At 43.6% G+C, this 17,498-nt stretch overlaps 2 protein-coding genes across 3 annotated transcripts in view; both read right to left on the bottom strand.

Moving 5' to 3' along the window:
• LOC121826470 (NACHT, LRR and PYD domains-containing protein 1a-like) overlaps positions 1–17,498 on the bottom strand; it is a 265,206-nt gene that overhangs the window by 148,208 nt on the left and 99,500 nt on the right. The gene's annotated exons all lie outside the window — the stretch shown is intronic.
• Positions 1–17,498, bottom strand: part of LOC102914520 (NACHT, LRR and PYD domains-containing protein 1a-like) — a 57,231-nt gene that overhangs the window by 14,038 nt on the left and 25,695 nt on the right. For both annotated transcript variants that reach the window (XM_076542814.1, XM_076542815.1), the window contains exons 3-9: positions 13,980–15,642; positions 8,934–9,104; positions 8,059–8,229; positions 6,318–6,407; positions 4,137–4,228; positions 2,703–2,865; positions 1,459–1,682 (exon numbers count right to left, since the gene is read on the bottom strand). In XM_076542814.1, the coding sequence (XP_076398929.1) occupies positions 1,459–1,682; positions 2,703–2,865; positions 4,137–4,228; positions 6,318–6,407; positions 8,059–8,229; positions 8,934–9,104; positions 13,980–15,642 (2,574 nt within the window). The remainder of the gene's footprint in view (positions 1–1,458; positions 1,683–2,702; positions 2,866–4,136; positions 4,229–6,317; positions 6,408–8,058; positions 8,230–8,933; positions 9,105–13,979; positions 15,643–17,498) is intronic.

Consider the following 17,498-nt stretch of genomic DNA (forward strand, 5'->3'; position numbering starts at 1 on the left):
TATGAATGTGATTATTGTTTGTTTATATTTGCTTTGCGACTTCCTTTTAGCTAATTCCTGCTTGTTTTCTTCATCTTCATTTGTTTTCCTCTTTTGAGTTTGACATTTAATGTGAAGATTTTTAATCTGAGGGATGCTTTTCTATTCATGTTTCTTCTATCAGCTGGACCAGTCTGTATTTCTACTTTAGTATTTCTTCTTTAGTTTTTATGACTTCTTCAGTTATCTGGACTTCCCTCTTAGACCTACTCCTCATCTTCATCACCATGAACAAACACCATCTTCCTCTGCTGTGGGCTGGATTCTCCTGGTCTCTATGGTAGGCCTATTGCTGTGCTCCTTGAAGCAGGAGAGGAAGTTCGATCATTATCCACTTGCACAACACCTGGTTCCTTACTGTTGTTGCTTTTTCCTTTTATAAGCAGAGTCTGGCTGTGTAGTCTAGGCTGCTCTTGAATTTTAAATTCTCCTGTCCCAGCCTCAGGAGATCTGGGTTACAGACATGTAGTAATGGCTTTCTGTATGAGAATTTTCATTGAGAATATTTTTTACATTAAAACCTCTTCTTTTTGGTCATATGCTGTGATTATTTAGCTTGGTTTAGCTTCTTTTGGAACTCCTATCAGTGAGAGTAGAGTTGTCTCTGACTCTTTTTTTTTCTGTTCTCAGGACAATTTGCCTCTTACTGGATTACCTCATCTACCCTTGATATGAGGGTTTGTGGTTAGTCTTATTGCAACTTGTTATGCTATGTGTGGTTGGTTCTCTTCTGAAGAGACAGAGGAACAATGGATCTGGGGGAGAGGGGAAGTGATGGGGAACTATGAGGAGTAGAAAGATGGAGGCTGCAGTTGGGATGTATTCTATTTCAGAAAAATAAATAATAAAAAATCTTGTGAAGGGATCTTTGGAGATAATGGAGGTTGGGATACTTGATGAGCCCCCCTTTTTTTTGGACATCCCTCTTCTGTTGCTCTAGTACTCATATAGAATCTGGTGACATCATTTTATCCCTGCCTGCAGCAGTGTAATGGCTTATAATGTTGGTAGACCCTTGATACCAAATGATCCTTGTTAATTTCCTTAGTCTTACTTTGCAACAATCTCTTCAAATTTCTCAGTTTATTCTCAGTTCCATGCTGGGCCCCCAGGGGACATGTTGGGTAATGAGCACTTAATAATCTTTAGTTAATATTGCTACTGAGGACATCACCTTCCAATTAAGGACTCCTTCGGGTAAAACAGAAAGAAAGTCACAAGGCTGGGAATCATGTGCTTCAAAGAAGATACATCAGACAAAAAGGTATGACAAAACATCTCAGTGTTCACCTTCATAACCTGCTCTGCCCTGCTAAGAAAGCCGTGAGACCTTTCCACATCACCATCATTCTATAGTCCCTATATGACATGTGAAATTCTCCCATTACCACCACCCTACTCCTTGCTTCCCTTGGTTACCTTGGAGAGCCACAAAATGAGGGAGGTGCACAGCAGCCACAGCTCCCTGCTCAGCCTTGATGTCAAACAGAGGCCCAGCTACCATGTGACTATGCTCTAAGGGAGTCTTGTCCAGGTATTGGGTCCAGGCACAGAATCGAATCTCGATGGTCACTGCCCTTGTCACCACAAAGTGGAGTCCTGTGTTGGGACAGTGGTAGGAACCAGGCACAGGGAACTGAACTCTAGAAGAAGGAGAGGCAGACACCAGTGAGAACCAACCCTGCTCCACTGTTGGGTGCAGACCCAGTGCAGGGCTAGGGACACAGCAGACTTCAGCCAGAAGGCTCTGAGTTCTGGTTCCTCTGCTGTCTGTCTGTGGATCCCTGATTAAATCATTTAACCTCCAAATCTCTTTCCTAATCTGTACATAGGGGTAATGAGCACCATCTCATAGGCCTGTGAGTACTGAGTGATCTAGAGCAAACCTACAGGTAACACACACCTAGAGCAGTTAGATATTCCTGTAATGATAAAATAGGTGTGTGTGTGTGTGTGTGTGTGTGTGTGTGTGTGTGTGTGTGTGTGCGTGTTTTAAGTTCTGGGGATCAAGTTAGGACCTTGCACACTATCCAAGTGCTCTACCACTGAGGTACATCTTCAGTTTTTAGACTTTATGTTCCTGAAGTATATATTTAAGAATATTTAAGAGACAAGAGAACTCTAATATAGTGAAGGGACGGATGCTGTTTACACTGAATAAAATAATCTGCAGAAAAAAAACATTTCAGATAATGAGCCAAGTTGACTTCACACTGTTTATATAAAATGAAGGACTCCTGTCAGCTCTGTTGATGTGGTAGTGGTGTGCTGGTTGTGGAAGATGAGGTCCTGTCTTAACTGTGGGGGAGGCATAGTGAAATGTTTGTGTGTGAAGTCACTTGATGTCCTGGACTCACAATACTGTGACAGTAATGACAAAGGGGGAATGTGAGTAGTTAAAACAAACTTGGAAAAATGGTTTCTGGAGCTGAGTAACTGGATAGTGAATTTCTGGTGCTCTCCTGCTTTGCAAATGTTTGAAAATTTTTATGTAAAAAACCCCTGTTTTTACAACAGCCCAAACTTATTCCAGTCTTGGTCTTGCCCCCTTAGTTAGTGAGGGGAAGAGGAGACAGTAGACACTATATAGATGCTATCTGTGGGAATCCTTTGTGGAAAGTGAACTGGGGAAAGTCAGTCTTCGCTAGGCAGAGCTCACTCACCGGTACAGGCTCCTCTTTCTGTCAACCACCTCTGTAGCCACAGGTCCTGTAGGTCCCCAGAAGTCATCTTCAGTCCCCAGTGATTCCAGGTGCTTGTCTCTTGGAGAGTCAGGAGAAGATGGATGGAACGGCTCTAGTGGTGCAAATTGTGAGCACCCCTCCTCTAGAAGAGTCCAGGAAGAAGTGGTCACTCTATGTCTCCTCAGCTCTTCCCAGTTCTGGCCCAAGGCTGAACTATTTTCCAGGATGGCTAGCCCAGGCCTTACCAAGGAGTGTGTCCACAGATTTTATTGCTGTTCCTGAGGTTATTTGCATTCTATCTATCTATCTATCTATCTATCTATCTATCTATCTATCTATCTATCTTCTACATACATACATACATACATACATACATACATACATATGTATACACACACACACACACACACATATATATATATATATATAGTATTTTGTATTTTTTTTTTACCACTGCTTGTTTTCTGAGCAACCCTACCACCCCAATGTCTGTGCCTAACCCAAGTGCTGTGTTTCATTTCCTCTTGGTCCAGTGTGTTGATTTTCTTAACATGTCTCCAGTGGGTTGTGAAAAGAATCTCAATGAAAAGATGAATGAGCAGGGATTGGAGGTGATTTCCCAGGCCATAGCAGCTCAGAATGAGACATGGAGCCCTGGTACAGAGCCTGATGCAATCAGGAGACCTGATAGAGGTGCAGCACTAACCCCCAAGGCTGAGAGAGAAGGAAGCAGTGCTCTGTGTTCTAGTTGAGGAAGACCTTTAGAGGGGTGGTGACTCTTTGTGGAGAACCTGTCCTGATCCATGCCATAGATAGGGGGTTAGAAATGATTTCCAGCACACCTGAGATCATGTCTTCTATATGTGACAGGTCACTGCACCTATGAAATCTGAACAATATTTCTGCCTCTGCAAGATCTGCACAATGACAACACTGGTTGTCATGATAATGTAGATGGTGGAATCTCACAAGGCCCCAGTCATAGATAACATCTGCTAGAGAGGAATACAATCAGTTCTCCTCAGAAAGAACTCCGTAATAGGTTATCCAATTCCAAATGGTCAGCCTTAAACATACATACATGACCAACACCAAATGGGGTCATCAGGTTGTATTAATATTTACATATACATACATATGTGTATTCACACATATATTTAACAATATATAAGAAGAATTTATGAATTAGAGAGTGTGTGTGTGTGTGTGTGTGTGTGTGAGTTACAAGGAGACCTGGAGGGGGCATATAGAGGAGTAGAAGTGATCTAAATACAGTACTCACACTAGTGTAAGAAATTGTAAAAAACAAGACAAAACAAAATAAATTTCAAAAAGAATGAAATGATGGCTTCCTGCTACAGATGCCCCTTCATCCAGCAATCATGATGCTCTGGGTCTGAACCCTTCACATACCTGACTGTAGTCTCTGCCGCTTACATGAGTTCTGGTAATCATCCATTTCTTCTCCATCTGGGTTCTTAGTAGGGTCCATTACACGTGGCTTCCTATACACAGACAAGTTCTTCCCCTCAGATGTCAGGAAAAACCAGGGAAATGAGCATAGCATACATGATAGTCCCAAATGAAATCTAAGTCATTAGAATTTGAACTCAGTCCCCTGCTTCCTCTCTGGGCTGTATCTGTATAAAGTTCCTCATCCTCCTTGTCATCCACACCCCAGACCTGGGATCATCTCAACTCCTCCTTTTCTCTAGTTTGAATGTGTACCCCAATGTTCATACATTGGAAAGTCAATCCCCAATGTCACAGTGCTGGAAGGACAGAGGGTAAGACACTCTGAGATCATGAGTGTTCTGCTTTAATGAAGGAGTTAATGTCATCATCACAGGAATAGATCCCTGTGGCCTGGCAGGACTTATCACAAAAGCCACCTTGGCCTCTCATTCTCAGCCTTCCCTGTTGCACTGTTGAATGGAACAGGAAGAAGGGCTTCTTTAGATGCAGGGCCTATACCTTTGCCCTTCCTTGTAACCAGAACTGCAAGATATAATCTCCATTCTTTATGTTGAGTGTCCAGTGTCAGACATTGTGTTATAGCTGCACAGACAAACTAATAATCACTCACCTCAAATGCTAATCACCTAGACAGTACCTTCCAAATCTCTCTCCTTTCTGTTCTCTACTCTTCATCTCTACAGACTCCATCCTCTCCCAGGAGCGAACATAATCCTGAACCTCTGCAGCATCCTCTGATAGGCATCCCTGCTTCTGATCTGGTCCCTTCTAGCTCATTTTCTACAGAGTAGCTGACCATAAAATGTTGGTGGAGATGCCCCTTCATGACTGAGGCACTTGAATGCCTCTCATTTCCTCTAGGAAGAAGCAGAAGCTTCTTAGCATGGTTCATAGTTCTTGCTGTTGGCCCTGTCCCCCTCCAGGCCCTCCTATGTCATGCCTTCCTGTTCTGTGACTTCTAGACCAGTGGCTCTCAAATCACTGTGTCCCATGGACAGCCTGCTAAATCAGAAAGTTCACTGAAGGAAGCTGCTCTACCGGAGATTCTGAGTCAGCAGGGATGGAGTGTGGCCTGAGAAGCTGCATTTATGTGGAGCTCCCAGGTGATGGTGAGGCAGAGCAGGTGGTCTCCCACATGGTTTCCTGTTTCTCAATGGAACTGCTCTCTCTGCTTTCTTATCCTCAATCTATGCCTAGAATTTTCTCCTTCTTGGCTCATCCCACATTTCCCATCTTTGAAAGCTTACCTCAGCTTATCTCAGCTTTTGATGACATCGGACAAATCACCACTGAACGCCTAGGTTTTCAAGATACAATTCTGTGGACTATGGGGGAACAAGTGTCTCTCCTCTGCTGGACTGAGATAATGAGTCATGTCTGCCTTATTCTCTGATGTGCCTTTAGATTGCCAAACAGTGTATGATGCACAGTGGGTCTGCGGGAATGTCTGTTCAATGAATGGCTGAGCCTCCTAAGTCTTCAGTACACCCTCCATTTCACATGTGTCACAGTAGCTAGGAACTTGAGAACAGATGGAATTCATGGTCATGAAATGAAATGCATCAAAGTGGGAGAGCATGGGGCTGCAGCACAGCCTCTGGAGAGAAAGATGACTTTGCTGTCCTGCAGCTTGCCATCAGTCCCACCGTAGTGTGTGTGTGCCCATGTGTCTGAGTACCGGGGTTGTAACAGTGATACATGGTTTTCTTCCCTAAGAGTCTTTCTGTCTGTGTCTTTCTCTCCTCCATGTGGTGACTGCTTTAATTGTCCAGTGGCCTGAGTTCACTGTTGGCTAATATTTATTTTCTACTATTATCACACTTGCTGTGCCAGAGGACTCACCACTAACTCAGCTTTTCATATTCTATTGTCCCAGTTGAAGACATTAGAAGGCATGCTATGTGATTCTATTTTTAAAAAAATAAAACCATAACACACACACACACACACACACACACACACACACACACACACCTCACTTTGGTCACTGTGGTTCAGTAGTTTCTCTTGATCTCTTTGTCTTTCCCATCACCTCAGGACCCTTTTCCCACCTTTCAGGTCTGGGACAGCCACATAGTGCCTTGGTTGACCAGTAGGAGTTCTGTGCCCACTCCTTACCATGTGCTGGAGATGTGCAGCTGTGAATTCTCTGCCTCCACAGTCCTGAGCTCCATCATCACCTGGGCACTGAGAGGAGCCTGGTCCATTCTACAAGCACAAGAGGGAATGTTTCGCCGGGCGTTGGTGGCGCACGCCTTTAATCCCAGCACTCGGGAGGCAGAGCCAGGCGGATCTCTGTGAGTTTGAGGCCAGCCTGGGCTACCAAGTGAGCTCCAGGAAAGGCGCAAAGCTACACAGAGAAACCCTGTCTCGAAAAACCAAAAAAAAAAAAAAAAAAAAAGAAAGAGGGAATGTTTCTTCTGGGATTCACCACAGCACCATGAGACCTCAGGGTCCAGGATCCTGGGCTCTGTTGTCTGTAGATGGAGCTAGTGAGAAGCCTTATTAAGACTTATTCTTGAGCCACAACCAGGACAAAGAATGGAGAACAAGAGGCCGAGTGGAGGGAGATGTGTCCATAAGTCAGTTTCATTTGGGCTTGGCCAGTGTGTGGGGGGAGATCTGAATCCAGGATGATGACCTTTGGAACTTTCCAGATCTGAAATGAGGGTCTTGCCCTCTATACCCTTTCCCTCACAGGTTAGTCACTGGAATCAGACTTTCCAAGGGAAGGGGACATGGCCATAGATGAGGGGATTCTTGTTGGCAAAGGGCAGCACAGTGGCCATCAGCATTCTTAGTTGCTAGAGATCATGACTATATCCCCAAAGGAATTCTGGGCAGCTGTTCAAAGTAAACATGTAGTGCTGGGATCATTGGTATTCTCCTTGAGGGAAAGAGCCTTGGTTCCATTAGTGCTAAGGAAGGAAGCCTTGCCTTACCCAGCAGCCACTACCTGAGGTCTGCTGGTCCCATTCTCATGATCCTCAAGTTCAACGGCTTCTGGCTGTTAAGATATCGATCTTCTTTGGGCTTCCATGTTCTCAGTCCATAACATTAGATATATCACTCCCTTGTGCCTATTCTGAGGCACAGACAAAGCAGGAGGAGAAAGGTTTCTGCACCCGTGAGAGGCTGTGCAATATCACGTGCAGCAGAGGCCAGTTCTGAACAAGCATTTCCCAGGTCTGCTTTTGCCTGGGCCCTGGCCTCAGGTTGGCCCAACCAAATCCTGTTTCTCCTTCAGTATCAGAAAACCCTCCCAAGCCATTCAATAAACTCACATCTCTCGCAGCATGACATTTTCACAACACTGTTGGGTGCTCAGCTTTCAGCAGAGCTTGTCAATACAAAGTCATAATGTTTGTCTCTTTCCATTCAGCTACAGGAGGACAGAGCCATGTGTATTTGTGATTGTATCCTTAGGGCCTGGATCAATGCTTACACGTAGAAGCTCTGATATGAATGCATGCATGAATGGATTCATGAATAAATAAATGATTGAAGCACTGTCTTGGGGTAAGGCAAACATGGGATTCTGTTAGGTTAATAGCCTTGCTAATACATATGGTTACTGTACCCAGCTGCCTACCTGGTATTATCTTTGTACTTAGATATGTACATTTTATGTTATTAGAATCCACAGGGTGAGTATAATATTCCAGTTCGAAGATGAGGAAACTGAGTGTTGGAAAAGAGAGTGGCTTGGCCAAGTCGTAGAGTGTAAATGGCACAGCCAGTCAGGAACTGGACTAATAATGCCTTTTTTGTACCCTTCCTTTCCTATGTCCTGTGTTCTGCATCCTCTATATCCTTCCCCTGCCTCCTGCCCAGAAAGGAATCTCAGGATTTTACTTACCGCAGGATTCTGAGGTTGCAGGCAGGATTCCTGAGCGCCTCACACAGCAGCCTCACACCTTGGTCACCCAGGTCATTCAGCTGCAGGTCTAGCTCAGTCAGGCTGGAACTGGCCTTGAGCACTGAAGCCAGGTCCACACAGTGGCTGGATGTGAGGCCGCAGCTGATAAGCCTGCATGGAAGATGCTCACCATCAGCTTCTCCAGGGCTTATTGCTCTTGGGAACTGAGCTCAGGTCTCCCTTTTGAGCCCTGGCACACTGTGCTAACAGTGTTTTGCTCTCTGGAGTGCCTTTCTAGTCTAGGTGGATGATTCCATGCTTCCCACAGCTGAGCTACAGAAACAATGAAGTACAGGTTAGGGACCAATCCTCTGCTGTGACTGGACATGGCAGAACTCCATGAGGCTGAGGACAGCTCACAGGTGTATTTCAAGAGCCATCTGAAGTGAAATTCACCAGGCATAGAATAGGGTATGCTCTAACTCATTATGTAAAATCCTAGTAAAGATGGAGTCCATAGAAACATAGTAGAAGGCTGGATATGAGGAATAAAATGGGAGAAGAGGGCATTGACTGAGCCTGTAGCTTTCTCCCCTTGGGTTTCTCTTTGCTTCTGTGTTCTTCAGCTCTCCTAGCCACTTTCTCAGGAAGTTCGCTCCACTGGAGACCTCATGGTCCTGTTGATAGTGGGAAAACTTGAGTGTGAGTCTCTCACATTCCCATTTATTATAGCCTATCTGGCATCTGTCACAGATATGGTCAACAGGGTTTGGTGACTATTTGATGAATACCAATCCTCACCCTAGACTCAGGTTTCGTGTTTGGATTCCAGTCTACCCATCTGGGCTTCAGAGGAGAACCCAGGCCTGACTCACCACAATGTCTTTAGGTGACATCCAGGGCATTTCAGGGTCTTACAAAGATTCCACAGTGCAAAGTAGCTCAGTGTATTTCCACTTAGGTCCAGCTCCTCCAGGCTTCCTGTGAACTCAAGAGTAGAGAAGAGAATCTTCCAACTGGCATTAGTTATTGGGGTCCACCTGTACCTGAGGGTGAGCAAAAGAAAAAAAGAGAGAGAGGCATGAGGGATGTGAATTATGTGTGCATGGTCTGATGTGTGCAGCCCCACACAGCAGATTAGGTTTCTATCTGCCTGAGCACCAGGCCTAAATATGCCACCCTCAGGATTCACCAGCCTCTACATGCTCCTTTGCTCCAACATCTGGTTCCCCTCCTCCGGGTGGTTCCTCATCTACACTGGTTAGCATAGCATGCCCTGTGCTCATTTTGTGTGCCTGTTTCTGACTTAGTCTAGGTGTCCCACAGGGTGTGAACAGGTGGATGACACATTTTCTTTTTAATCTATAGTGCTTACCACAGGTCCTGGCACAAAGAAGGACCTTGGTAACTCAGACAGCCTTCTTTCTTTTGATGTGAATGTACCCGCTTTCCTTTGGAACAGAATTCTAGAGTCTCATGAAGGAAAACTGAAAAGGGTAGGTAGAAAGAGCAATCAGCAGAGGTGGTTGAGAATGACTCTGTGATGGGATGTTGGACATGGTCATAAACACTACAGATGTGTTGGTTCACATGGTCCCTATATCCTTCCAAGGATAGAAGAGCACAGAGAAAGGAAAGAGAAGGGAGGGGAGATCAGCTCAGAGTGGTAGTGCATTCCTGTAATGCTTGCTAGCAACCAGGCATACAAAGGCAAGAAAATGGTGAGTTCTAGGCCAGCCTAAGCTACAAACCTGAAGGGGCTGGGAGAAGCTCCAAACCTAGCCTGTACAATATTCTATACCAAACACTACAAACAAAACAAAATAACAAGCTCAAAAACCCACAACTCCAAAAACACAGGTAAAAAGTGTCAACTTTGACTGAAACAAAAAGTATAGGACATTTTATTCCAATTTTACAAAACCAAAGAAATGTCAAGGTAACCAAATACTTAATTTAAAAGGATGGTGTATTTTTTAAGCTTTATTTATTTTTTACATTATGTGTACATTTCTATTCATTCCTGTCTGTGTTCACTATATATATGTAGAAGTCTGCAGAGGATAGAATCAGGATCTTGGATCTTCAGAGACTATAGTTAAACGTGGTTGTGAAGCATCTGATGTGGGTGCTGGGAATGGATCCACATCTTCTACAAGACCAGCAACTTGTCTTAACCATGGAACCACTCCTCCAGCTCTTAAAAGACTACAGCCATTGCATGGCTAGTATTTACACTGACTTAAAGTGGAAAAGTAAAACTTCAGAATGTACTATTCAATAATCCAGAGGTGCCATTATGTGTGGTGGTATTGTGTTCCCCAAAATATTGTGTACTCTAATAAATTTATCTGGGGTCAGAGAACAGACAGCCACTAGATACAAAGGCTAGAAAATGGTGGCACTCACACCTTTAATCCTAGCATTCCAGAGATAGAAATCCCTCTGGATCTCTGTGAGTTCAAGGCCACATTGGAAATAGCCAAGCATGGTGACACACACCTTTAATCCCAGAAAGCCAGCCTTTAGTCCCAGGGAGTGGTGGTAGAAAACAGAAAGATATATAAGGCGTGAGGACCAGAAACTAGAAGCATTTTGGCCTGGTTAAGCATTTGGCTGGTTAAGCATGTGGCTGGTTAAGCTTCAGGCTTTCCAGCAGCAGTTCAGCTGAGAGCCATTGAAATGAGGACACAGGAGCTTCCAGTCTGAGGAAACAAGACCAGCTGAGAAGTTGACCAGGTGAGGTTAGCTGTGGCTTGTTTTGTCTCTCTGATCTACCAGCATGGACCCCAATAACTCACCTCGGGTTTGATTTTATTAATAAGAACTTTTAAGATTCCTGCTACAATTATGAGCCCCATACCAAAATTGCTCACCCTGCTATCTTTGATGCCTTAATTTTCTGTGCTGGTCTTTTCCCTTCCCTTGGGTTTGACCAGTCCCATCTCTGAACTGTTTTCCATGTGTCCAATGCCTTCCTGCTTGTCTCCCTGCCTTGTCTGGCTGTCTCTTCCCTTCAACTTTACTTTCTCTTTAGCAACTGAGGCACCTCCCTTTCCCTTGGGGTTGTCACAGGCTCTTAATCACTGTCCTTTTCAAGTAGGCTGGTGTTCCTTGTTTCTCTTGCTCTAACTGGTCTTTGTCTCGGTACATACTTAGAATTCTTCTGAAGCAGACAACTTCCTTTTGCAACCTCTGTATCAAGGTCCTTCAAGGCTCACTTGTTAATAACCAGAGACAATTAGAAACAACTTAAATGACCCAGAACAGGAAAATGGTTCAATCGGCCAAGGTATTATTCTCCCAAGGGAATATAAGCATGCAATTTAGAATGGTATTGTATTTGTACTAGACCTTTGGTAACCAGCCTTGATTCATTAAGAAAATTAACATGAATATAAGATAACAGAGATAGTGTGGCTCATCCCATAAAAAAGTACATAGTAAAAAGGTTAAAGGGTGTATCACATTTTTTCTTTCATGCTGTTGATCAAACACAGGGTCTTGGGCTTATTAGGTGTGGTGTTCTAAATGATATTTCACCCAGAATCATGGGCATTTAAATCGTAGGACTCTGATTAGTGGTACTCTTTGGAGAGGCTTAGGAGGTGTGGATCTGTGGGAGGAAGTATGTTGCAGGGGGCAGGTTTTAAGAATCCCAGCACTCGGGAGGCAGAGGCAGGCAGATCTCTGTGAGTTCGAGGCCAGCCTGGGCTACCAAGTGAGTTCCAAGAAAGGCGCAAAGCTACACAGAGAAACCCTGTCTTGAAAAACCAAAATAAATAAATAAATAAATAAATATTTCAAAGTCTTGAGCCATTCCCAGTACAGTCTTTCTGTTTCCTGCTTGTGGTTTAGGAATGAGCTCTCAGCTGCTTCTCCAGTCACACCTTTTCCCTCTGTCATGATGGACCCTGATCATTCTGGAAGCAAAAGCCCAAATAAACTCTTCTATAAGTTGCCTGTCTTAGTTAGGTTTCTATTGCTGTGAAGGGACAATATGACTATGGCTACTCTTATAAAGAAAACATACTTTTTTGTTTGTTTGTTTTTTGAGACTGGGTTTTTCTGTGTAGCTTTGCACCTTTCCTGGATCTCACTCTGTAGACTAGGCTGGACTTGAACTCACAAAGATCCACCTTCCTATGCCTCCCAAGTGCTGGGATTAAAGGTATGCACCACCACCACCTGGCTATAAAGAAAACATTTAATTGTGGTGGCTCAGTTACAGTTCAGCGATTCAGTCCATTATCACCATGATGGGGAGCATGGCAGCATGTAGGCAGACATGGTGCTGGCTACATCTTCATCAGAATGAAACAGGAAGTGGTGTGTCTCACTGAACAGTATCTTCAGCATATATGAGACCTCAAAGCCCACCCCTCACAATGACATACTTCCTCCAGCAAGGCCACACCTCCTAATAGTGACACTCCCTCTGAGATTATGGGGGCAAATTACATACAAACTACCCTGTTGCCTTAACCCAAATTAATCAAGACAGTCTCTCTACCAATGATCTACATCCCTATCCCATGATATTTTGAGACAGCATTACACTATACAGCTCAGGCTACTGGGACTTGACCTTCTTGCCTCAGCCTTCTGAGTTTGAGATGACAGGTGTGCATGACCAAGCTCAGGTACCTCAATTCTTAACATTCTCTCTGAGAAATTGAATTCTGGAAGATAATAATGTTTTTGATTCATTGATAGATCTTCACTCTTCTATAGTAAACAGGTTTTTATTAGATCATCCTAATCATATAAAAGGAGTGATTGAACCAATTTTCCATATGTGTGTAACACACTTTGATCATGTCTGTGCTTCCGACAGACATGTTTTTTTTTTTCCTCTCTTCATCTCCTTCCTGTTCTCTGACAGTTGCTCCACTACTTTTAAGTCATTTACTTTTCATGTGGGCTTTTGCTGAGTTGTTCAGATTAGTGTCAAAGCCAGAACTCAAGAATTATCCCTGTTTTAGCCACTGGAATGATGGGATTTTAAAGTTATTCCAGCAAGGCCAGCTCAGCTTATCTGGGGAAAAGCTTCTGTCTGAAAAACAAAAGGCTCAAATAAAAACATTTCTTCCCCTGAGAATCTCTCCCTTTCTGGTCCACTTGAGTGAGCATTCTCTTCCCTGATACCTGGTGGGTGCCTGATCATTGCAAAAGTCACACCCTATGTAATTAGTGTACTTGACTGCCTTAGCTCCAACTTTTGAGGTCCTCATGGCAGCACCTGTATTTTTCCTCCTGTAATTGATTGGTAGGGCCCACCATAAAATGAGTGTTTAATGAATATTGATGCTGTGAATCATCTAGAGGGGAGAGAGACACTTCCTGATACTGAGTAACAACTACAGCACAGTGGAAAGGGAAGTCTACCTTGCTGTTGGTATTGGAAGGAAGTTAAGAAGCCTCCAGGCTGAGTGCCAGGGCCAGACTGTCTTCATAAACATAAACAAGGAAGTCATCTGGATAGGGAAAACATAGGGACTCTCTTACATATGCATTATGAGGTAATGGGGGAAGACTTCAGGGTCAATGTCATTGTCATGGGGGTAGGGTATGGTGCCTGCAAGAGCTAAATGAACAGTCTCCCAGAAAGAAAGCATGGTAAGAGAGAGAATCAGTCACTGTGGGCCATTTGAACCTTGTGAAGGGTAAAGATGATTTGAATCAGAGAAGGTGAGTGGTCCTCACTGAGGCATAGGGAGAGATATAAGCTCATAGCTCCATTGCATAGTTAGGCACACAGAGGCAAGTAGAGAAAGGTGGTGAGATTCAGCAGTTAGATGTCACTGGTGACCTGTATTGTGCTGCCCTGGATCTGGCTAAGAGTGCTGCTGGTGCTCAGAATATGTGTGCTCATAGGATCCACAGAGAAGCTAGAGAAAGGGCTGTGTCTGGATACTCACAGAACCATCCTAGGGGCCATCAGTGTTTGTCCTTGCTTTATAGCCCCATTCAACTGAAGCCTCTTCACATAATGGCAGAACTTAATGCAGAAAGTGACCACCATGAGCTCCACATCTGTCTGGACTACCAGGTGCTTCACATTTGTCTGGAACAATGGGTGCATCATATCTGTCAGGGTATTGTCCCTCATTTCTTGAAGATCATGCATCACTTGTGTCAGGAGCTCCTCATTTTGAATCTCGTACAGACAATGAAACAACCCCAGAGAATACAGCTGCTGATGCTGGAGCAACGCCCTGGATTTCCCCAGCAGGTCCCATGGTGTGTGCAGAATCAAGGGGCCTGTGAAGATCTTCCTTATCTCTTTCATCCCCCGTTCACTTAAAATGCCAAATAGGAAGCGTATGGTGGGTGCTTCAAACAGATCTTGTCTTCCATACACTTCTATAAGTGTTTCCACAATTCTGTAGTTTTCCATATCATCATGTCTTTCACTACCTCCTAAGATGTAGGACATTGCTGCAAAGAACTCCTGGAGACACAAGTGGGCAAAACTGTAGCTCAGAGAACTGGGCTGCTTTTGAAGGACACCAATCTTCAGGAAAGTGGCAATGACATCCTCAGATAACCCTTGATCCTGGAGATCTCTCTCACTGAACAGGGTCCTTCTTTGGCAGATCCCCTCAGCAGCCAGTGAGCAGAGCCCTGTGAGCTCATTTCCCTGGTGCTTGGATGGGAGAGTCTGGGAAAGATATTTCAGGCAGAGAGCTGTGGTGGTCTGAGCAGTCATTGTGAGGTCTCCACCTTGTTCCATCTGCTGCTTCAGGCAAGTGCAGACCAGCCAGGACACCCAGGGCACAAAACATAGTGTTGAGAGCACTGGGTTTGATTCAATGAAGCTAAAAGCTGCAATTGATTCTTTTTTCTTTGCAAAATATTTGTTGAAGTATTCCTTCCGTCCTGACTCAGAGAAACCCAGGACTTCCACCCAACGTGGCTGCCCCAAGGAAGGAATGAGCTTCTTCAGAACTGTTGTCCGAGCTGTGAGCAGCAAGGAAGCCCTAGGCAGGATGGATTTCCTCAGCAAACTGCCCAAAAGTGTGTTCACTGGCTGTTGTTGGCTCCAGTGCAGACAGAGCTCAGGATTCTGCTCCTCCAAGACCCATGCTGGCTCATCTATGCCATCCAGGATGAAGAGCAACTTCTCAGGGTGAGACAGGATCTGCCTGATGGGAGCCTCAGACACAGCCTGGTCTTTTGCTATGATCTCAGCAAGACTCAGCTGTTTGTACTGGGCCAGTTCTCTGCAGCTGAAGTAGAAGACATGCTGGAAGTGATCCCTGTAGAGCTGGCCTTCCTCCCATGCTCTCCTCACCTGCCTGGCCAGCGTTGACTTCCCAATCCCAGCAGCCCCCTCTAATATAACTAGGTGAGGCTCCTCCTGGGTACCTGTGCTTGGGAGAAATAAGTCTTTGGCCTTAATCAGATGTCCTCTCTTCTCTGCTACACATTGATGCCAGCTTTTTCTGTCCAAAGTCTCCCAGCCTCTTGGGCAAGATTTTTGTAGAAGTAGTAGCTGTGTGAAATTTTGGGGCAAATCTTCTGTTTTTGAGGGATAAAGATTCTCTCCTTCTTGGTTATGATATATTTCTGGAGTGATTCCTAAGTAAAGGAGAGAAAGATGGAGCATAAGTGTACACAGTAGAGTTGTTTGTTCTTTCATTCCTTTTTTTCTTCCTTCTTTTCATCCTTCAACAACTGGACAGGCTTAGGCATCTGTCAAAGCTGTACAACAGACTTTCTGTGGGTGCTGGTATATCTGAACAGTGCAGGGCAAAAAAAATGTGATCTTTATAGTAGAAGAATTTAGTTCAGTTCTTCACTTGACCTGTAATAATGCTGTATGGCCTTCATCCATACACCAGATATTTATCAATGTCTTAACTCTGTGCCAGACCTACTCTTGAGATCAAGAATAAAGTGGGAGTTCACAGAAGCCTCTTTGTTCTCATTCAGTCTATGGGATGATCCCATAGCTTCTCTAAGCTCAGCTTTCCCATTTGTAATTTTGGGGGCTGTGGTCTTTCTCTGCAAGAGGCCAGGGAGGACTAGAAGGGATTACAGACAGTGGAGCCAATGTCTGTTCCTGACAGATCCCATTGGCCATCACCATTGCAGTCCTGTCATCATTCTGTTAAGTCCTGAGATTGTGGGTCTAATGCAGCCTGTAAGACCAGCTTCCAGACTGTTTGCAGGGTAGTAAAGAAAATGCCACAGAGTAACAGGGGCTTCAGGAACATTTTCTATCTGAGGTTTTTAGGAAAGGAACGAGCGTGTTCTGATGGTTACTTTCCTTATTCTCTCGTGTTGCTCTCTTTTCTCATCTTGGCTTTTCTGTCTATTTTCCCATGTTGGCTCCATATGTGTGTGTGTGTGTGTGTGTAAATATATATGCATACATATATATGTGTATATATATACACATAGAATACCATCTTTCAGGCAGAATATAAGAGTTACATTTTAAGGTCACATTTCAGTAAATGATAAGAAACTGAGCCATCCTGACAACACATATGTAATAAATCTTAGCTCTCTAATTGTAATTAGCTGTAATCTCACAGTTGCAACTTCAAAGAAAGATCTAGTTATTGTTATTTATTTATAGAGTTTCTTAAACTATTGAGGAATCTAAGAGAAATAAGGAATTTGTGCATATATTCTGTATTTCTAACAGTAATAACATTTTAAACTAACATTTTGTAATTGACAGAAATGCTGGGCTTTCTCGAAGTGTTTACAGAAAGAGAGCTGTGTCGTAAATGCTTTGGTTGAAATTCAGGCTTACCTTCAACTTCTTAATATGAGCTCATTATAACATTCTCCAAGACACAGTGATGATAAAAGGTTTGTAAATCTTTAAATATATTTTCCTATCCTGTGTATAACTTCTGATTGTCTAAGAACACTTACAGTCCTCATTTCTAGCTTCAGAGTCAAGTTATTTTCTGTAGCTTTGACTAGTCAGAACATATTTTTACAATTTGAAGTCAGGAATGGGTGTAAGAATTTAATAATTTGCCAGCTAGCAATAATTATGCTATCTTTGTATTTACAACCTGCCCAGGCAGCTCGGTATGTCCTTGTGAACTAGACTGCTATTTCTGAGAATGTATATTTTAAAATTTATTAGAAAGGCATTTGGTCTTAATCTAAAGTTACTCTGAAGCCTTAAATCAGCTGTCTTAGAGCTGGGGAGATACAACCAATTTCCTATGTCAGCCTTAGCTCTGATACAAAACAGCTTTTAGATATGACTCACAGGCCTCATGTGTAACAACATGTCTAGCTGTGAAAAATATCATAGTATTATTTTTATTCATCAAAATTATACAGATTAAGAAGAGATCGTCTTCCTGACTATCTACAGGTATACATATGCTCATTAGATGGAATATATTCATGAGATAAACATACAGGCAGTGGGGGAATTTCCATGCTATATACATAGTAGCAGC

Source organism: Peromyscus maniculatus, chromosome 8, assembly GCF_049852395.1.
Source record: "Peromyscus maniculatus bairdii isolate BWxNUB_F1_BW_parent chromosome 8, HU_Pman_BW_mat_3.1, whole genome shotgun sequence".
NCBI classification, from domain to species: Eukaryota; Metazoa; Chordata; class Mammalia; order Rodentia; family Cricetidae; genus Peromyscus; species Peromyscus maniculatus.